This window comes from Amblyomma mixtum, chromosome 6 (genome assembly GCF_055824585.1).
Source record: "Amblyomma mixtum isolate Tamu chromosome 6, ASM5582458v1, whole genome shotgun sequence".
Classification (NCBI taxonomy): Eukaryota; Metazoa; Arthropoda; class Arachnida; order Ixodida; family Ixodidae; genus Amblyomma; species Amblyomma mixtum.
The window spans coordinates 95,006,311-95,028,140 of NC_143017.1; the positions used below are offsets into that span (position 1 = coordinate 95,006,311).

Genomic DNA, 21,830 nt, shown 5'->3' on the forward strand with positions numbered 1-21,830 from the left:
TGGGCATTAACACTATCGCTTCATACCCTTGCGGAGCTCAAGTGTCTCCTCCAATTCTTCTGTGATATATTTTGTTTCTCAGCACTCTTCATATCACATGATTATGCCTATCTTTCAGCAAAAAAGCGTAGCGACTCATTTTTTTTGCATGGCAAGACGGGTAGAAGCAAGACCTCCTGTCCTAGCCACTTTTTTTTGCTGATAAAGAAAGCAAATATTTCATTGCAAAAGTCCTTGAGAAAACAAGGTCCACAACTTGTGTGTTGCTGCTTTCCCAATGCTGTCTTGTGTGCAGGGCCGGCCATTCCGATGGATCCAACTGAGGCTGCGCAGGCCATCTTCCCATCCATGGCCCGTGCCCTGCAGAAGTACCTGCGCATCACGCGCCAGCAGCCGCGGCACACCATGCAGGGAATCCTGGAGCACCTGGCCCAATGCCTGCACTACGACCTCAGCCCGAAGGCGTTCCTTGAGAAGTACCTCCAGTCGACACCCGTGCTGCAAGATGACCGTGAAGCACGCCCAGTCCAAACGTGGGCACTTGTCTGCGATGTGCTGCTCTCGCGGCCACTTAAGCCCGGTGTCACCTTCCTCCTGAGGCAGGGCGAGGTATCCCTGCTGGTCAGCATCCATGCCCTGCCGCACTTCAACGTCACCGAGGAGATCGTGGACCCGAAATCTAACCGCTTTGTGCTTCGGCTCAACTCGGAGACTTCGGTGTGACGTCGGGACTGACGGGAGTACTCTGGCTGATCAGTGAACTTGCCTGCAAGCGAGTCTTGGACGGAATTTTCCATCCCAGGGGAAACTGTCACAGCAACGGTGTAGTGCGTGAACATGAGGGGTGATCGGGCTGAATGTGTTGCATGCTGGTGTGATATATATGCTAATGCTATTCAGCCTGTGATCTCTTTCTTCAAACAGGAAGTCTGCTGATCACTTTAGTATACACTTCCTGGTGAAAGTGTTCAGCTGGCCTTTCTAGTTTACTTCCAAATTCCCTACCAGACCCTGACCCTGTTGGTCACTGTAGAGATATTCAGTGTAAAACGGTTGGACCAGTGAAAATCTTTCCCAGCTCAACTGGTTTATTACTCCTCAAAATATATACGAGATGCTTCATTTTTAGTTGTCGGTGTTTGCCAAACAGTGCTGCAAAGGCCAGCAACTTGAGTAGTTTAGGGCTATGTCTTTTGAATATGGCTTCATCACACCTACAAGGCATTACATGAAGGATTCAGGTTTGACTGTATATTTTTTATGCCATAAGCTTTAAAAATCTGCTACTAGCAATGTACAAGTAAGTGAATAATAGAGACCTGTGCAAAAAGAGCTCGTAAGTCATCTGAACTGCACCTAAATCTGTGTGCTTGTGAAAGGAATTTGTGCTGCGGCAGAATTCGAAAACCTATAATGCTTGAGAACTTTTTCAAATTTTGAATGCCAGATATAATGTTGAAATAAATTTCATGCGACACATTTAAAACTATCATCTTGCTGTTGCTGTTAACAGTTTAATTGCTGCTTAGCTAAATGTGGAAAGGGTCACAAATCCATGCCCAGCATTGCCACGCACTGCCATGTGTCGTCTTTCATTAGTCTAGCATCAAGCTGCAATTTTTTCTTGAAGGGACGTTGAGGATGACTCCATCAGGGTTTTGTTTTCAGTAAATTCTTATAGCCAAGCTTTTCACAACTCTGTTGACATTTTTTTTGGCAGTATTCCCGAGAACTTTGGAATTAAATTTGGAATACTTTTTCCTTCCACTCTGATGCAAACTTGTGATGGTAGTGATGACGTGAGGCGCCATGAATTTGGTTTGTTTAACTTTCCATGTTTATTTTTATCTTCTTTGTGCGATAAAAGTGCACTAGTGGAAGCAATACAGTGACCTTAATGTTTGGATTCGTAATGCTTAATTTATTATTATTTCTTTTTCGCCACAAAACCTCGCTGGGCGTCACCTGGGTGCACCAATGGAAATAGTAACAGATGGAGATGCGTAGGTTTATTTTTCACATTTTTTTTGCTGAGAGGAGCTCAGTTTTCTTATTCTCTTTGTCAGTGTTGAATGGTAATCCATCAATCTGGGCAAACTTCAACTTATCCTTAGTGTCCCTTCGAGACCATAACATTCGGTGACATCAAAAACTATATGGCACTGCAGCATAGCAGTGATAGGTGGTTGTTACGTCTGTGCCACTGAGATTATCTGGTGAAGAAAATCTGACAGTAGTTTGACGGACACTGAATTTGAAATGCATGTCACAAAGCTTTGTGAGTGTGGTACACCGGTCCAGAATGCGAGAGATGCAAGCTAATGCTCAGAAAGGATGACTGTTGCCTCAATAATTTAGGTGTAATAATCTGACCTGTCAAGACAATTAAGTGCAACGTTAACTTTTAAATTGCTGACTCAGCATGTAATATGCAGAATTGCTTAAACTTGCACATTTTATCATTTAATGTAGGGCTTAGGGTGCAAGAGTCATCTCTTTGTGCTTTGGTATAATATAGTTGTGTGGTGTACATGTGAGTGATGTGAGTATATAATGTGTAAGCTTCGTGGAATGTATATAGTGAAAACATTACTTTTTTCTGTCTTTAAGAACAGCTATAGTGCCTACCAGGCAGGAGTAAAGCGTAATAAATGGCTACCAGCAACGCCATTTAAAGGTGCACTAAAGAGGAATCTGAACTCACCTTTTTTACCGTGCGAACTCAATCTACACATTGCGAGCATTCTTAGAGACTTCGAATTATTGTCCTATGCGGCCTATTTCCCTAATTTAAGTCGGATTAAAGTCCCGTCCTGGCTCCCGCCTTTTCTTGAACTCGCTGCTGGCGGTAGGAAGAGTCAACTAATGCGTGGAGTACCTTTCAGGCAGTCGCGTGGCGGCTTTGCTTTTGCTTATATTTTGTTTTTTAGGTCTCCGTGAATAAATAGATCCAGTGAGAGACTACATAGCTGCAAATTAGGCCCACGGAAATAAAGATACGCGTGGACTATGCTTTCGCCAATCACTACGCGTTACTCCGCCGATCGCAGAGCGGCAAGCCGCCATAGGACTGGCTGAAAGGTTGATTGACTCCTCCTACCGTCAGTGGTGAGCTCAAAAAAGGGCGGGAGCAGGGACGTTTAAGTTGATTTAAATTGGGGAAATTGGCCACGCTGGTCATTATTTCGAAGTTTCTAAGAATGCTCGGGATGTGTGGATCGAGTTCCCGCGGTAAAAAGACAAGTTCAGATTCCTCTTTGGTGCACCTTTAAGGAAATGTCTTGTGGCAGACGACATGCTGCCTTGTTGTGTTCCTTTTTTCTCTTGTGTGTTGCTTTTTATTAGAATATCAATGCCAAACTGTCCTGCATGACTGCTGTGCAACTATGCCATGTTTATTTATTTGACAATTATAGGTGGAGCAGCAAGCAGCAGGAGGGCCAGCATTCTCATTTTGTGATTACTGTTATCAGAATGCTTAGCCAACTGATATTATCTAGTATTCTGAAAGTAGAGCCATTAGAAATAATTCTGATGCGTAAATAATCTGTTTTTCTATTGAACGGCTATCTGACCACGTTGGCTATCTTGCAGTCACTTGACTTAAAATCTAATGTGAATGTCAGAAATTTTTTTCTGAAATCCCTTGAGCATTGGCAATGAATTAATGAAATTGATTCTCGCACAATGTTTCGCTAATGTTATGGCCATGCAAGTTTGTTGTAGATTAGCACATCCTTGTGTGTAACTATGGCCTGTCTCTTGATAACTGTGGACTCACTGCACCTTTCAGAAAGACGAAGTCTGAGGGTACGGTATTCTGAACTTAAGATGTGCTGTTGTCCGATGTCTTCCAGCATTGGAGATGACGGACACAAAAGCTGGTTGACCATGTTTAAGTCATTCATGTTCAGCTAAGCTAAAAGCACTAATAGGTCACACTGTTTCCTAAAATACTCATTATGTGCCACATTTTTGTTTCACTTAGCTCATGTCTTGGAAAAGTTTTTATCTCCTTTACTCCTTGATCACAACTTTTCAGGGATGTACACATCTCGTATGATGAGAGCACACTAGCTGTTTTCAGCCTGGCTGTCGTAGTGATGTTTATAGTGTATTTAGACCCTTTTAAGTGCACAAATGTGCTGTCAACAGTGCACAGTTTCTAAAATTCTTTTCCGCCACATACTGTCCTAAATACTGAGCTCTAAGGGCTGTCAGTATGTAGGCCACGAATACCTCTTTTACAAAGCATTCACATTTTCAAGTATTCAACCGAATCTAATATAGAAGAGGAAAGAAGAGACATTGTTACCAGAACATACAATGACAGCAGTGCCTCAAAAACAGTGACATCCGTAATTCAACAAGTCTGTTCAGTCATTGCTTCTGATCGGATGTTGATGTTATTTTCTTACATTGCATATATTACAGCGAAATGGAGCTAGTTTCATGACTTTTTTCATCAACTAGAGTTGTTGCCTGCTTTAAAATGCTAAATAAATTGGCTGATTTTCATTGGTTTATTACATACAGATAACCTCTGCTAGTACCATCTCATTGTTGATTTGTGAGCAGCGCACGAAGGAAACGTAAGTGTGTATGATTCTTCTGCCACAAATGCAGCATTTATGCACAACACTGACTTGGTGCTTCTCGCTGCTGTAGCTAGGTATGTTACAATCGTGTAACATTATGTGGTAGTTCTGCAGAATTGGATTCTTAGAAATTGTGTAGAAATTGTTTTTGATACTGAATCAATGGTTCGTAAGTTGTGTACTCACCCAGTATGCTTCCTTACTGAAAGATGAGGTTTGTTTTGTTTTCAAGGTGCAAATAAGTGCTTGAAAAATTGGAACAAATACTTGTCACATTGAAGTTCAAGCACTTCAACTAGCGAGCATGAAAGAAGAGTTCACCATATATTTGTCGTGCATGCAATATGCAAACACCTCTTACAGCACATTGTTCCGAGCTCCCCATCTCAACTATTACATGTTTCTGGTGTGACCACTTACATGCTGCTGCCGAAGCACACTGCCTCTTGGAAGTATGTGGGAATGCAATAAATGGACTTGATTATTCTTGGCTTTTGTGTTTGCTTGCACTACTCCTTGTTCATTTATAGGACGAGCATGAATATATGATTGGGAAAATCCTGCATCTTAGGTTTGAAGCAATTTTTTTCTAGTGCAAGTGATTTTAAATGATTTTCTGGCATTGATGGTTAGTGTGCATGCCATGTATTCAGCAGGATTGCCATAGACTTTTTTTTTTATTCATGAAATAGTGGCCATGATATTAGTTGCTAAAATACCTGATAAGTATGGCCGAAAAACTTAGGCACTAAAAATATCCAAAATAGACAAGCATTTAGGCTAGAAAAAGGAAAAGATAGGAGCCAGAAGGTAAAAAAATAAATGCCATTAGTAATGCTTTCTGTTTAGGAACTTCGTGAGACAGAATTAATAATAAAAATTTTATAAAGTCTATTTTTTGCGTACTTATATTACAAAAGGACTCTGAAGGATTGGCCATACATTAGTCATGCACTGAGGACTCTCAGCCCTGCAAGCAAGATTCAGTAATGACATTCTAGGTTCGCATACCCTAAGCCTTTGTTCTCGACAAGAGAGTCACACAGGCTACGCTCAAAGACAGGCTTCCTTGGCAATGAAGGAAAGGCTACAAAGGTGGAGCTATTTCATTCTGCCAGATAGTTCAGTCGCACAATGGTGCGCCTGGCTGCTTAAAGGTGCACTGAAGAGGAATCTGAACTCGTCTTTTTGCCGCGGGAACTCGGTCTACACGTTCCCAGTATTCTTAGAAACTTCGATTTATTGCCATGTGCAGCCGATTTCCCTAATTAAATCGGATTAATGTCTGGCCTTTCTTTTTTTTTTAATTCCCCGCAGACGATGGGAGGAGTCGACCAACGCATGAAGTGCCTTTCAGACAGTCGCGTGGCGACTTTGCTTTCGCTTTTATTTTATTTCTTTTAGGTTTCCGTGAATAAATAGGTCTAGTCAGAGACTACACAGCTGCAAATTAGGCCCACGGAAATAAAAATATGCGTGGACTCTTTGCTTTTGCTGATCACTTCGTATCACTCTGCCGGTGGCAGAGCGGCAAGCCGCCACAAGCCTGGCTGAAAGGTTGGTCTACTCCTCTCACCGTTTGCAGGGAATTAAAAAAAAAAAAAAGGCGGGAGCCCGACGTCAATTTGATTTAAATTAGGGAAATCGGCCGCACAGGTCAATAACTGGAACTTTCCAAGAACGCTTGGAACGTGTAGATTGAGTTCCAGCAGTAAAAATACGAGTTCAGATTCCTCTTCAGTGCACCTTTAAGTCACTTTCCACAGTAGCTTCATTTTTCCGCTGGTGCCATCTGCAGAAGCTTCTTGTTCTTGCTACAAGATGCACCTAGCAAATTTGTTGTAACCAATAAAAGTGTTTTTCCTTGACTTTGTAACAATGAAACTTTGCAGCCATGTTAGCAATATGCCTTAAATAATGGGTATTGATAGTACTGTCTACTATGTATGGAGAAAACTAATCACTGCAAGTGAGGACTGTGTTTTGGATCCTTAGCTTCCACAGAAAAAGTCATGGAGTATGGTGGTGTGAACTCAAAACATGACTGTTCATGGGGGCTCAGGTCTTCAGTTGACACAGCTCATCCTCGTCATGTAGTGTACGTCAGATGTGCAAAACATTCTTATGTCTCTTTTTTTTTCCTTTGAATGTTTCATTGGCTTCACTACCACAATGCTGTTCAGTGCCTGCTTGCTGTTGAATCAATTGTCTGCTCAGCACTTGTCAATGAATCAAGGAATCACTCATGTCTTACCTTTTTTTCGCATTAGCCTGTTTTCTTGTCAAGGGGAAGGGGAAGAAGTTTTTTTCCAAAATCTATGGAAAATGGCAGCACTTGGTTAAACCTCACAAAATAGCAGGAAAGTCCAAAATTCCTTAGGTGCCTTAAGTTTCGTGCACTACTCTTGAGTGGCCTGACCTGATGCAATGAATAGAAAATGACAGTGCAGCAACATCCTTTCATTCTGGAATGAATAGCACTTCATCAAGTTAGTTGCAATGACAGCGCCTGTGAGCACGGCTGTAAATTTCATTTCATTTCATTTCACCCATGGGCTTTCCCATTACAGAGGGGGAGGGGGCATTGAAGCAAAGTAAAAAATGAAGCACACTGTTCAATAGGGAATGTGATTGACACATGGGAGTAATACTGAAGCAAGCTTAACACACACACAAAACAACAGAGGATGCAGGTTACACCTGTAAATAAAAAAACATCTAAACTAAGATACATGATGGAACAGCAGATAATGATCCACTGGATTCTAATACAACGTGATTAATTTAGTTCCAAAATGTGCAGGGCCAGTGATACAAGTCATTGCATGTTTTAGGGAGGGAAGAAATTGAGAAGGTCATTGTCCTACAGCGAGGAGCAGCTACATTTCGATTGGGGTCAGTGCAATATGTGATATCAGAGACGACTTAACACAGATAGCTTTGTAACGAGGGTTGTGGTAGTAATCTTGTGGAAAAGACAAATGTGTGAGAGCTTATGTGGAGTAATAGAACTTTCATTTTGAAACTTTGGTAAAGCTTGACAGTTAAAGTGAAAAAAATAAATAAGCATTAAGACCATTCTGTGGTGAATGAAAGTGAACAATTTTGTGCCACACTAGAACTTGGCACACATTATATACATCATTCTTCTTGGTAGACATCACTATGCATGAGCATCAACTTTTTGGCTCATTCCAGAAGTAGGCAAAGAAAGTTTTTTTCTAAGATTGGTGGGCAATAATAAGCTGTCACCTTTCACACTCAACAGCAAAATAAATAAATAATTAAATAATTTACATGTAAATAAAAATGTCGGGGGGAGCTGAGGGCAGAAGCTCATATCCATACAGACTTTAAAAGAGTGACAAAGACGATGATCTAAGCTGCATCCCCCACCTTCCCATCCCCCAATTTCACCCTCCCTCATAATATTGGAGGAAGTTTCTCAGAACAGCACCCTGTCAGTTGCCGATGGGGCTATGTAGACGCACGACCAGCCACTTGCTCGAGATGTCCCACACCGGCTGCGGAGGTGGATATGTTCACCACCAGCTGTGGACTTGTGCATGGACAAGGGAACAAGGGCTTCAAGGACACGGATTTTGCAGAAAGTGGGCGACAAGGGAGGAGTATTTCTCTGAGTGGCTGAGTGACACCAATAAGAGCGCTCTTTCTCCAGGGCTTCATGAAAATAGCTTACATAATTTCCTTTAATTAGTATACAGTGAATCCAAATTATGCCCTTGTGTGTGAAACAAAAAAAGAGAGAGAAGGGCGCGCACACGCCCGCATCCGGCTCTTTCCTCGTTGGCGTTGCATAACCCTCCTCGCAGCGCCGCCCCTCCTCCTCCGCTCTCTTTCCCGTTTGCGATTGTTTACTGGATGCTTCTGTTGCACTGATCTGTGCACCTTGTTTGAATTATTCGTAGCGGCGACTTCAGCTTCCTTATAATGTTAGCACTCCCTGCTTTGCACCAGAAGGAAATAAATTTGTGTGCAGTTGGCCTACTGCTGGCCACAGTTCCAGAAGGAATGCATCCGCTCTCAAAAAGTCTGCATCTAGTTAGTTTCATTCCCCCTGCATTTGCTGAAAGTATAAATTAATTTTTTGCCTCTTCCCTCGAATGCCAAATACAACACTTATCCGGCAATCCCTGAACGTGGCAACGTTTCCGTGGTATCAGTGCCAGTTCAACTCGGGAAAACTGAAGTGGCCGCTACGAATAATTCAAACATCCAGTAAACAAACGAAAACGGGAAAATACGACGAACAAGAGCGGAGGAGGAGGGGCGGTGCTGCGAGGAGGGTTATGCAGAGCCATGGAGGAAGGAAACCATGGAGGAATGAAGGAAACCTTCTTTCCTCCATGTGCAACGCCAACGAGGAAAGAGCCTTGTCCGGCACCCACGGGACAGTTAAACGCCGCACATAAAAGCCGAAACGAAGAAAAAAAATGAACTTAGGAGACGACCCGCATTCAGACTGAAAGCATGGCGTGGATTATCTCCCATTGGTGTCAGGATTGGTCAGGACCGCTAAGAAAAGCCCACGACCGGAAGCCAAAATAAAGACTGCTTGGTGCTGCCGGCTGGCGTTAGCATGCAGAAACAAACCGAGATTAACTGCTGACGCCGCCGCCGCCTGTCGCAGTCGTCGCTTCTGCGGCTTCTCCGTGCCAGTGCCGTCAGGCGAAAAAAAAATTAAATTTTAAGCCAGCCAAAGCAACGCGAACGACGCACAACGTGCTGGACGCTACGCTTATCGTCCGTTCCTGAGTTCGCCGTCAAATCGAGGCCAGTTTGTTAAATGACTGGTGTCACCACGATCTGTCGACGTCTGCTGTCTCAGGCAAGTCTGTAAGCATGATGGAGAGCAGTGAAAGCAATGCTAACGGCTTTGTCCTGCCCGTGTGCTGGAAAGATGACGTACGCATGCGGGCTCTCTTTGCCGAATTCCGCCCGAAGGAAGCTAACCCGGAAGGCTGGCAAGATAAAATGGACTTCTGGGTGTCGCTCATTCTTCAGTGGAGCCGCGAAACAAAAACGCCAGTATTTTCGGCCAGTGACGTCGCTGTCGCTTTCGAGCGCAAAAGGACGCAGCCCGCGTGTTTGAGGACTGTGCTGTCGCACATGAAGAAATCGGGTGACCTTATAAATAGCAGGGACTATTTCACCAGCGAAGGCTGGGTGAAGTGGGGTTTTGACACACTGGTCAAGAGACCGTTAACTTGGATGTGGACCTGGGGCTCGGGCAGCGGCGAGGCCGACACAGAGATTGACGAAATGCTCGTCAACGTTGACGTCTTGCGACAGCTTCAGCAAGAGGTCATCAGCCGCTGCGAGGATGAGCGATTTGTGGAAGATGTCGTTCCGTACACTGAAGTCTGGAAGGTCTGCGAGGGAATCTGCAAAGACCAGAGGTCCTTCGCCTATGTCTTAAACGGGCTCGAGAAATCACGCTATGTGCGACTGTTTCAGAAGGACGGCAAGAAAGTGGTGCAATTCCTCCGCCATAACAGCATGCTGAGCGAGCAGGAGAAAGCGATGCTGAAGCTCGAAAAGGCTAAGCAGGATCTGAATCAGAAGGTGGATCTGCTCCAGAGCGACATCGACCGTTGCACGCGAGAGGCGCTGGAGGCCAAAAAGCAAGGCTTGCAGAACAAAGCCCTGCACATTCTTAAGAAGAGGCGCAGGGCACAGCAGGTTCTGGACAAGCAGTTCGCCATGCTCGACAACATCCACTCCCTCGAGATGAACATCCACGAGAACAAGGACATCCAGCTAATCTACGACGGCTACAAGACGGCGGCACAGGCACTCAAGGTGGCGCACGGTGGCCTGGAAGCGGACAACGTCGATGACGTCGTCGCCGAAATAAACACCACCCTTGAGGACCAGCAGGAGTTGCATAGGATCATGGGCGCGGCGATCGGCTCGGACGCCGAGGTCGACGAGTTGGAAGCCGAGCTGAAGGAAATTATGATGGAGGACAGTACAGCCAACGAAGGCCAAGACGTGAGCCGAGTCTCGGACGTGGACAAAGGGCTGGAGTTCCCCGCTGTTCCCACGGATGCTCCTCATTCTCCAGCGAAGCCTTCAACTGCTGAGCATTGGCCCCAGCCGACTGCTTGGAATGCCCAGTAAAAGTGCCTTCTACCATGTGTGCTTTTCCTGCTGCTTATGTGGCATAATAAGCCCTCTACTCATTATATAGGTTTACAAAGGATGTAGACTGGAGGGGAATAGGAGGGCTGTAGTGGCGATTACTTGATACTGAGTGTTATAAGTGTGCACAAGTTGTGCAGTTTGCTTTGCATGTCATTGATTCTTTTGGTACAGTGCTAGTTAGGCATACTGTGTGCGTTGTCTTTTGTGAACTGCACTGAAGCTGTGCTACTGGCAGCACCTATGTAGTTATTTTTTGCTGTATTAGTGTTTGTGCTTTTCGTTTGTATCAACTGTGCTAATTTGAATAAATTAATTTGTGATTCTTCATGACAGTTGTAATGGAAAGGGCTATCGTAAAGCTCCTATAGATAGCCGCGACTAGCAATGCTCATGAGAAGCATCATCAAAAGGGTTAGCTGCAGAATGGCGGTAAATGTGTTGGGTTTTGAACAATGGCGAATGTGGCTTGTATGGTGTTTATTTCTTGCCAAGTTTTTTGCTCTTCATCAGTTCTGTTAGGTTATGCCCATTGCAGAAAAAAAGGACTCTCTGTTGATCTCCAGCTAGTCGTGTCATGCACCAGCCATGGCTATTCTAGTCCGAACCCTTGTTGTTTGGTTAGCCTTCCAAGTTCCAACTTTTAGGTCAGCACTGGCAAGGTATAAGCATGATATTCCTTCAAGGGGAGTCAGTAAACTGCTTTTCTTAAGCTTAGAGTGCCTGCCAAATGCATTCTATTCTTATTCTAGTAATTGCTTTTCCGTGCTTCATACCTGCATCCACTTCTTGGTCTAGATGTACTTACTGCTTTTCAGTAACTCTCCACTTGTTATGTTCCTATACTGTTGAACTTTACCTTTCTTCACGTGTTTTGAGAAAGGTGCATAATTCTTTAAAGCTTTTATATCATATCTGCAGATTGCACTTATAATTCCCCCTGCTTTTCCTAGAACCTATTCCATAGTTCTCCTCTTTTCTGCTTTATACGTTTGCACTGATATTGTTCATCAGTGGAGTACATTGCATTTTTACTTCATTGCCATTTCATCGTCGTATAGAACCTGTTGCCCATGCCATCATCATGGCTGAATATTGATACATTGGCCTGCACTATCACCAGTTTGTATACTTTGTTTTATTTCTGTTTATTTATTTACAAAAATGCCCACAGCACCACACTCTGGAAAACCAGCATTAACCTAGACTACTATGATTTCCGCCCTATCATGTAGGCTGAAGAATTTGTTGCAAAATGTGTGCCTATTTGTTAATGCTGTATGTGCCTCAAGACATCCCTAACCTCACTATGTCCTATTGCATCCCATTTGGTGCTTAATAGCGCATTAAGCAGCTGTGCTAAGCTAGCCGCACTGGAGGACATGCTTTTGTTAATTGCGAGGTTCATTCTTCAGTAGTGGCCTGTCTGGACCCAGAGATTCTTGTGTTGGCCGGTGTAGTGCAGATTCAACTGCCATGTTGCTTATTTGCTCTGCAGTCTCTAAAGACTAAGGGACTAGGATTAAAGGGACACTGAAGCCAAATTGAAGTTGGCCTATATCGGTTTGAGGTGGCCTGTATCGTGTACTGCCTTATAATCTCTCTATACAACCACTGTCACCGAAAGTGGTGCATTTATAAGCTAGAAAAGACCAAAAAAAGAAAAGAGGTGTCACCATCACTGTCAAACTGCACAAGTAAACTGCATGCGGCATCGGCACTTATTTTTTTGCAGTGGTGCCATGGGCCAGGCTACATGGCCATTCATTTTAAAATGATGCCAACCAGCTGTTCTCAGTGTAGATGTCATGAGTTTGAATTTAGGGGCAGGAAAAAATCTTTTAATTCAATATTCTCAGCAATAAAGGCATCTTTTGTTGCTGTACGAACATAAGCATAGTCGGAAAGAGCCATGTAATCAATTTTTAGCGAGAGCAAACATTGGATGGAGTTGTCCTCAGTGTTGCCTAATAGAAAGGCCTGTGTAGAAAGTTGTGGTCAGATGCTACACCAGGGTAGCCTACTCAAGTGATGAACGGAGTGCATTTTTCTGCTCGCTACATGATCACTAATCACCTCTAGTGTGTTTGTGCCCTGACTACTATAGTCTTTTCCTTGGAGTTGTTTGCTAGGAGTTATTTGTTCTGTGGTGCCCTAATATGTCAACTGGCACACAAATTATAGCACTGATTACTTAGAAGAGGGTAATGTCATAGTTTATGGGCATTAACTTTGTATGCATTACGCTCAAAGTGGATGATGAGATGTCTCCAAAAGGGTTTTACATCTGCCTTAGTTTGAAGGGACACTGAGGAGAAATTGAAGTTGGCTTGTATCGACAGAATACCAGCTCCTGATTGCAAAAATGCCACTCATACTGACAACAAAGCTCTTGTAACGTAGAAAAGAGCAAGAACAAAAATACAGGTATCGCCGCCACAGGTCAAACTCGCAAGCACAAGCGGGATGACGTCATAGGACAAAACAGAGTTGCTAGAACCAATGGTTCTAACACGAGAATCACTGAGGCGCAGCCAATGCATGCGCAAATCTCCTTGACGTCGCCAGATGGCGCCACGTACCCGGCAGCTACATGCGCGCCTGCAGCATCGGGACCAATCAGCGCCTGCTCACCGGCGGTAGGCGGGCTCCCGGTATTCCGCAAACGGTAACAAGGTACACGGTATGCTAAAGGTGTCTATTTGCGAGAACTTCGTTGACGACGTCGAGAGCGGGATCCATCGTAACGCTGCCAAAACGCCGGTGCAAACGTTAACGAAGCGACGGTAGCGACGGCCGCAATAGCCTATAGATGCCTTCAACGTGCGGCCGGCGGTAGCTTTCTTTTCGGCTGCTGCTAGGCTGCTCTGCTGGCCGCCAGAAATCACGGAGTCTGCGTTACGTCATGTGCCTGTCATGTTTCACGTCACTTAGTCCTGTGTCGTCATAAGAGAATTCCAAGTTTGAATCAGAGCGGCGGGAAAAACTTTTTCAACTTCGAATCCAAATTTCTTAGAAATAAATGCATCTTTCGCTGCCGGCCAAGTGGCGACAAAACCATGAAATGCCGAAATATTAGATTTTGCTTTAAAAAATATATTAATAGAGCTCTTCTCACTGTCCCTTTAAATCTCGAGTTTGCTGCAGTATACATCTTTCAGATGATTCAGTTACCCAGTGCATTTACCTTTTATCAACTGGAGGCAATGTCACGGAGTTTATTCATGCAGCAAGATGACTCAGTGTGCCGATCTTTTACCAACTGGAGGCAGTTTTGTTGTTGCGGAGTTAACTTTACCTTGAAGAGAAATAATGGCAAATTTCCACAATAATTACAATTCTGACACTTATTATGTCAGGAGGATTGGACTGGAACTGCCCTGAAAAATGCATAAACGAAGGTCTGAAGATGGCTGAGGCCTTAGTATGCATGTAGAAAGGTATAAGTTTCAGCACTTGCTCTGTTGTGCAGTGCTGTTTAATTCATCTATAGAAAGCCCTTATTTTTCAAGGCCTGTGCAGTAGTAAATGCACAAGCTCTGAAATATGTTCTGCGAAAGCCATAATCTAGGGAATATGACGGTAACTGGAGCAGATATATGCTTGCATAAACTTTGCCTTGAAAACGTCATAAAAGCACCCATGTTGAAACTTGCTCAAAATGGGGTATATAAAGTTTTTATACTTAGACCAAAAGACTCCGGTCATTCCACTTGGCGGCTTGTTTATGGTTGGGTCCAAATCCACATATGTAGTGAACTCTCTCCTTCTCACTCAGTCAGGTACCCTCGGAGCTGAGCATATGTGATAGCCAGCCCTACTCCCACTTCCATTGTATACCATCCCACAACTGCTTACTCATTCCAAAGAAGTATAAACGCAAAGGATTTCAAGTTTGTCTTTGTGCTGATAATGAAGCTTAACACATTCTCTGCGGCAGCAATTTTCGGGGCCCTAATCTCGGTGTGTCGTGGCCCACCGGTGGAGCACCTTTAGGTTTTCCTGTGTGCAGAGTGTTATCATTGAGCCTCCGGCGAAGTAAACTTGTTGGAACCGCCAAGAAATAGCATTAGCAGCCTGGTATATGTGGGTTTTTTTCAACCACTTTGAAAAATCTGAGCGGTTCCACGGCTTCATAGCACTAGTTAGTATTCGTGCTGCACAGTCGGAATGCACTATGTGACCCACGGTCCAGTGAACGTGTTAAGGTCTCTCAGAAATAATGGAACAGAAGATTATATGCCAATGTTCTCTTTAGATCATTTATTGCAGCACTTTATTTTTCCTATTGTTTTGGTTTTACTGGCAGTGACGTGTAAAGGTAAGTACAAAAGTCGACGTGAGCTTATAAAAAAGGGGCTCTTTCTCTGCTTCACTGTCTCTGCAAGCATAGATGACTTGGTTCACATTTGCACCAAATGAAAAAGCAAATGTGTCACTTTTTTGGGAGTTCACATGACTTCTCATCTTTGACGTCACAGCCCACGCAAGGTGAAGACTCAAGAGTAAAAACATTGCTGTAATGCATTATCTGAAGCACACTGGATTACTTGCATCATTCTTGGCATTCCTATGGCCCTGGGCACTGTTATCATAATAAGCACGACAGGACAATTTGGTGTTCTTGTTTCAACTGCTGCCCATCACCAGGGGAGGTCACGTTTTTTTTTTTATCTTTCTTTTACGATCAATATGTGTACATGCAGTCTTAGTAACATATTTGGATGATGCAAGCAAGTAATAACTTTGAAGCGTCACCGTGAAGCATTTAGCTTGCTTGAAATCAGTTTCCTATACCTTCTATCATGTCAACTTGCCGTAGGTGCCAACACATTTGCTCGCACACAATTTTACTTGTTTTGGTGTCGCAATGGGCTCTGGATGTCTCTTGGAAACAATTGTTTAATAGGGTTATTGAAATTTCAAACCTTCGATCAGTGCAGTATTCAGAAAGTCACTTTTAGGTGTAATCAAGATCTGAAGCATTCATGTTTCTAATTTTGCTGTAGACATTTGTAATCAGGTCCGATATCGTGGCTACGAAGAGGGACGGGTGCAGAAAGGAAATGAAGGGGTGGAGAAAAGTAGGGTTTATGCTAACAGTAGCTAGCGTAAACTTAAGTTTTCTAAATCTCTGCCCCTTTGGTCCCTTAATCCCTTCTCGGTTTTGACCAGGTGAAATGATCATTTGGTCTGACGAAAGGAAATGCGCAGTACAGTTACTGACCTACTTCTCTATGCATATCTGTACCATGCCTTGAGGGAAAGGAGGAAAGAGGGAGAGAAAGAGGAGCCTTAGTGGGGAGCTCACAGTTAATTTCTAGCATGTTGAGTTATTGAACGTGCACTGTCATTGTACAGAATATGGGGCCACCGCATCCAGGATTTGATCACGCATCGTAACGCACACCGTAACTACTGAGCCACCACAGCAGGTTCAGCGATATGTCCTTCATAGTCCATGTGAAAGTGCGACACTTTCAATCGTGTTTGAGTTTTAGTGAAGACTTGAATTCCTGGGCTGCACTTCGCACTCCTTAGGGTGTAGGGGGTATGTGAAAATATTGGAAGACATTTATAACGCCTATCTATAACAATAAAGTTGGCAGTAAAATTCCAGTAAGGAGGGGTGTCGGGAAGGGACACATGATCTCACCCATGCTATTCACTTATTGTTTGCAGGAAGTTTTCCCGAGGCCTGAATAACAGTTGGGGATAAGAGTTAAAGCTAGGAATATGCATAAGTAATCTATGATTCGCTGATGACATTGCCTTGCTAAGTCACTCAGGATATGAACTGCAAAGCGTGATCAGTGAGGTAGGCAGGCAGAGCAGAATGGTGGATCTAGAAATAAACATGCAGAAAAACAAAGCCATGTTTAAGAGGCTCGCAAGGGAATATCAGTTGGTGTGGAAGTGGTAAAGGAATGCATCTACTCAGGGAAGGTAGAGACTGCTGATCTGCATCATGAGAGGGAAATAACTAGAATGAGAATGGGGTGGAGTGCATATGGCAGGTTACCAATGCCCCTCAAGAGAAGAGTATACAACAGCTGTCCCTTGCCTGTACTCTTCTATTTCGCAGAAACCTGGAGGCTAATGAAAAGGATTCAGCTTAAAGGGATACTGAACCAAACTTTTGGAGCCGCTCTTTTACATGTAAACAAGAGCTTGACTGCTAAAATTGATAAATTCGACAAGCATTTTAGCGAAAAAAGGCGGATAGCACGTTTTTTTTTTCGCGATTTATTGCCGTATCGTTGCACCTGGTGGCCGCCTATGGAAGCTGCGACTAGACGTCATAACGCCCGCGCGCCCGCTGTTCTCGCAGGAGCACGACCATCGCTACTCGCGGGTTTTTCAGTTTTGCGTCTGTGTGTCGTCTGCTCACGGCGTACGCAGATATGCAAAATGTTCATCGATGCTGTCTACATACCATACTCGTATGCACGCTTACGTACGCGAAGTGCTGCTATTTTTTTGCGGACCTTACGCCATTTCTAACATTCTCATTTTTAAAACAGGCGCAACGATGTTACACTAGTGGCGCCATCTGGTGGTTAGGAGGGGAATCATTCTCGTCAACAAACCGACGCCCCTCGTAAGCCTAAAGGGGGCAAAATCGTGACTCTAAATAAAAAATAAAAAAATAAAGCTAATTTATTACTGGTACGTTTTATTATGGGCGACAGGAGACGAAGCGGAAGACCGGTTGTCCATTTATGGCCATTGATCGCGCTGAAGGAGGTAGTGACAACGACGAATCCAGTCCGAAGCGAGACGTCATGCATCGAAGGGCGCCGCCTTATTTGTCGCTGTGGGAATGCAACTTCGTACTCGCATCGGCAGATCTTTTTTTTCCCGCGGCAGAAATCGGTCCTTGACCGATCAGGCTTTCCGCTGGATATTTCGGCGGAATCTCTGCCGCGGTGGCGGATTCCGCTCGCTCTCGCCGCCGAATGTCTATTGGTCTGCCCAAACTGCAGTGCGACATCGCGCTTCGAGTGACGCGACCAGTTGCCTCTCGGATGAGGGTGTCATGACGTCACGCTCTTCACCTCGCGCCGGCCGTGCTTGTCGCGCGCTCATAAAACGTCGAAAATAAAGCCATCCGCTGAAAAATATGCGCAGTGACGACTAATCTGCGGTGTAATCACATTCCGAGAATCTATTTTCAGCGTTCTTGTTCAATTTGAAGATTGTGGTTCAGTATCCCTTTAAAGGTATCTTCATCACCTTTGCCCTGCAGTGGGCAATGGTGATGATGATTCATAACCTTCACCTCGCATTGCCGTGATTGCGGCCGGATTCTGTGCTCCGCCCATTCGTTCGTTGCTAACTCGGTGCCAGCGTTGTTTGCTGCGAAAGCAGTTAAGAAAATTGAAGATTGGTGTTGAGGGAAGGAAATGACGCAGTAACGATCTCGCATATCCCGGTGGAAACCCGGACCGCGCCGTAGCGAAAGAGATAAAGGATGGCGTATTCAGCATGGTATGGCCGATGGGTTTGCCTCCATCAAAATTCAACCGTCGCAGCGGGTTCGATCCCGGCCGCGGCGGTTGAATTTTGATAGAGGCAAAATTCTAGAGGCCCGTGTACTGTGCGATGTCAGTGCACGTTAAAGAACCCCAGGTGGTCGAGCCCTTCACTACAGCGCCTCTCATAGCCTGAGTCGCTTTGGGACGTTAAACCCCTTAAAACCTAAACCATAAAGAATGGAATGAAAAAAGAAATTGGAGGAACGCGACAGCGTCTTGTAGCGCTGCCATGGAGTCCACGGAACACCATCGCCCGTTCGGCGCGACACCTTTCCCGGTGGACGAATCGAAAATTGTTTTTTTGAGGAAAGGAAATGGCACAATAGCCTCAACTGTCTTGGTGGACACGCGAACCACGCGATACAATTTTTTTTTACGCAGCTCCAGATTATAGGTCGCTGGTTCCCCCAATTATAGATCGTTGTTACGAACCCCTGCCGTGGGCTAGGCTCTAATTTAACTAGTAAGTTTATGCTGCACGTAACGCTAAATCGACCTCGGCCGAACGCTGCCGCCGCTGCTGTGCCGCTATCATCTCTTCGGCAGCCTTTAAATAAACGTGAACGAGGTCACCTCCTGGGCGACCTCCACATCAACCACTACATCATGGTGACCCGACGGACCATCCCCTCTTCACCAGCGGCGTTCCAGGATGGCGTACTGGCAGGACCCATGGCTTCGATCCGCCGCTTCCAGCGTTCCAGTCCCAGGGCGTTGGCGGGTGGTTCGCTCAGTTCGAGGCTGCGCTGTACATGAACGGCATCACTATCCAGCCGTTCAAATACGCGGTCCTCTGCGATATCCTCCCACCCGACCTTCTGCGCCGACTCGCCTGCTCTGCCTTGGGCTGCCGGCCATATACGATGAGCTGCGTGCGGCCGTCCTGGCGGACTCCGGCGCCTACTATGTTCCGCTGCCGCTCTACGACGCAACGGATCCGCTTCCGGCGCCGCCAGCCCCTGACCCTGCACCGGCCTCGCTCGCGCCCACGCAGTCTTCACCGGAACCCGGCCCTCTGCAGCCCCTCGCCGCCACTCCTGCCCTGCCCAGCGTCTACGACCCGGCCGTCCCTCTCCACGACACAACAGGTGGGATCAGTACGAGCTTAGACTCACGTCATGCTCCTCCTACTGTCCTACCCGCGTCTTTGACACTGCCTCCTTGCGTTTCACTGACGTTTTCGCCAGAGCCTCCTGCAGCCAAGGACGACTTTGCGGCAGCAGCCGTGCTGCGGCTTCCTGCATCACCATCGACCTCGTCACTACCGCCAACAGCTCAACAGATCTCTGCAGCAACATCGACGCCGCGGCCAGCTGATTCTCCAGCGCTCTCGGCAAAGACCACGCCTGCTAGCCACAACCCCAGCCCCTCCAAAGGACCACACCGCACTGCAAGTCCCACGAAGCAGGTTAAGAAGGTCAAACCAATGACGGCATTCACAAGTATGGCTCTTGTCACCTGCCCTGCTTTTCCTGCAACGGACCCTGAACCAGTGCCAGCGCCGGTCCTCAAACCAATCCAGGCCACTGATGTGAGCTCCTCTTGCTCTGTACCGGTGTTAGAATCATCCAAAAATCCTGGCACCGCTGGATTGGCCGTCGCCCCCCGCAAGTTCGACGGGAGTCCACCGCCCACAACCTGTCGTCGGTTGCATACACGCTGCAGCTTCATCAGCCGCCGTCTAGCAAGACTCCTCCCCCGGCCCGCGGACCTGCCCCGGGTTGCTCCAACGGGGCCGCGGCTGCCTCCGTTTGCCGCTGCATTGCTGGCGTCCTCTTCCATGTCCGGCTCTCGGCGCCAGTGGCTGGTTCGCCACTCGTGCGGCCGCCCGTCCCGTTCAAGCCACTACGTCCACGGCTGGTTGTGAGCATGTCCCAGCGGCCACATGCCGTCCATCACGCCCATTTCCTCGCCTCGACCCTCGCTGCGCCTCCGGTCGCCGCCCGCCTGGTTACCGGACTACTTGGATCGGCAACAGTTGCGCGACTCTGTCGACCCTCGACCAACGTAGCCATCTCTACTGCACCGCACCTCATGCGCTATCCGTCAGCTGCTGCACCAGTACCACCGGCACTGGGTCCACTTAGCCGGCTGACCCACATCCCTCGCCTGCCACTACGCGTCCCTCGACACCTACCGAAAGTTCGGCCGCCACGCCTCAGCCAGAATCGCCCGCCTGAGCCTCGCCTTCGGACCCCGGACGGCCTGCACGACTCTCTCGACAAGCTTCGACCAATCGTTTGTGGGGGGTGGCGGAATCCCGAAAGGGCGAAATGGCTGGCACGCGCTAGGGAGAACGCTGCCGCCACTGCTCTGCCGCTATTATCTCTTCGTCAGCCTTCAAATAAACGTGGCCGCGGTCGCCTCCTGGGCGACCTCCACATCGACCACAGACAGGTAGGCCGTGTCGGGGATGTTGGCTGTTACGACCCAACTTGAGACCCGCGATGATAACGGTGGCGGATTCAACAGCGGAAATTTCGAAAGGTCGTTTGACCCCCAAGATGACCCCACCAAAAAATATGACTAGCTGGGAAGTGGTCGATGGAGCTCTTCCCACGCTCGGCTCGGTGCCAACGACCTTCCCTTCTAGAAGCGACCGACGATACGACAAGGGAAGAAAGGATTCACCTCGTCTGAGAGGACCCGGAACGATTCCGAGGAAGCCAGCGCAGCTGCGGCCGCGGCGCCATCATGCCACACCTGTGTTCGAAAGACACGTGCTGTTCGCGGTAGTGTTGCATCGCAGTGCGAAAGAGCTGTAGACTTGCGTTTCCTCCTCGCCAGTTCCCACGGGTGGACTCTGCAACAGGTGTCTTCGTTTGCTGTGTTGTGTAGTGCCGATTTTTGTGTCGCGATGAATTGCCGCCTGGTGAAAGGGCGGAGCCTTGGGCTATTTAACCAGCGCCCTAAGGGAGAACGAACGCTCTGGGCCTTGAGTAACAGGCTCATCCAGTTGCTCGACGCTTTGAACTCTTAATTTTTGTTTCTTTGCTTTTCTGCCTTTCATTATGTAAATAAGTGTCTTAAAAAGTGCCACTAAACCTGCTTGTTTTCGTATCCCCAACCTTCGAAGCTTCAGACCGTTTCCTCATCCCGGACGAGCCCCCATGGTGATGCAACAACTGGCCACGCTACTCGACTTATGATAACTGGTGATCAGCGGTGGGATTCGAAGCCCGGGTGAGCCGTAACAACTGGTTGGCAGCGTTGGGATTCGAAGCCTGGGATCCGAAGACCCAACAACTGTGGTTCAGCGATGGGGATCTGAGGCTACAAGCGGCAACAACGGTCGGCCAGCGAGAGTGAAGCTGTCTCGGGACATGATCGCGTGTGTGGGTGAGTGCTTGGCTTTTCCTCTGACGGGGACCAGGTTCTAAAAGAGAGTTAAAATTTAGAACTGGTAGACACCTGTGCTTAAATCCTAGAGGTTTGGTATTTTTGCATAGTTGTTTTGGAAATAGCCCAGACTCAGAACTATCATGGACCTACAGAAACTGCAGAAGCCGGACCTGTTGCTGTTGTGTGA

General features: G+C 46.4%; 2 protein-coding genes and 1 pseudogene across 2 annotated transcripts in view; all 3 read left to right on the plus strand.

The window, feature by feature from the left end:
• The window catches only part of Vang (Strabismus domain-containing protein Vang), a 122,665-nt gene extending 121,587 nt beyond the window's left edge, over positions 1-1,078 (plus strand). Inside the window, exon 6 of the mRNA XM_089548417.1 lies at positions 296-1,078. Coding sequence (XP_089404543.1) covers positions 296-723 — 428 coding nt within the window. The 3' untranslated portion in view covers positions 724-1,078. The remainder of the gene's footprint in view (positions 1-295) is intronic.
• An 8,190-nt stretch (positions 1,079-9,268) lies between these two features.
• On the plus strand, positions 9,269-11,093 carry LOC149339749 (charged multivesicular body protein 7). Its single transcript, XM_089548418.1, has one exon. It carries the CDS (start codon positions 9,462-9,464, stop codon positions 10,740-10,742), a length of 1,281 nt encoding a protein of 426 aa, XP_089404544.1. The 5' UTR covers positions 9,269-9,461; the 3' UTR covers positions 10,743-11,093.
• A 7,860-nt stretch (positions 11,094-18,953) lies between these two features.
• Positions 18,954-20,597, plus strand: LOC149339750 (uncharacterized; annotated as a pseudogene).
• Positions 20,598-21,830: the final 1,233 nt, after the last annotated feature.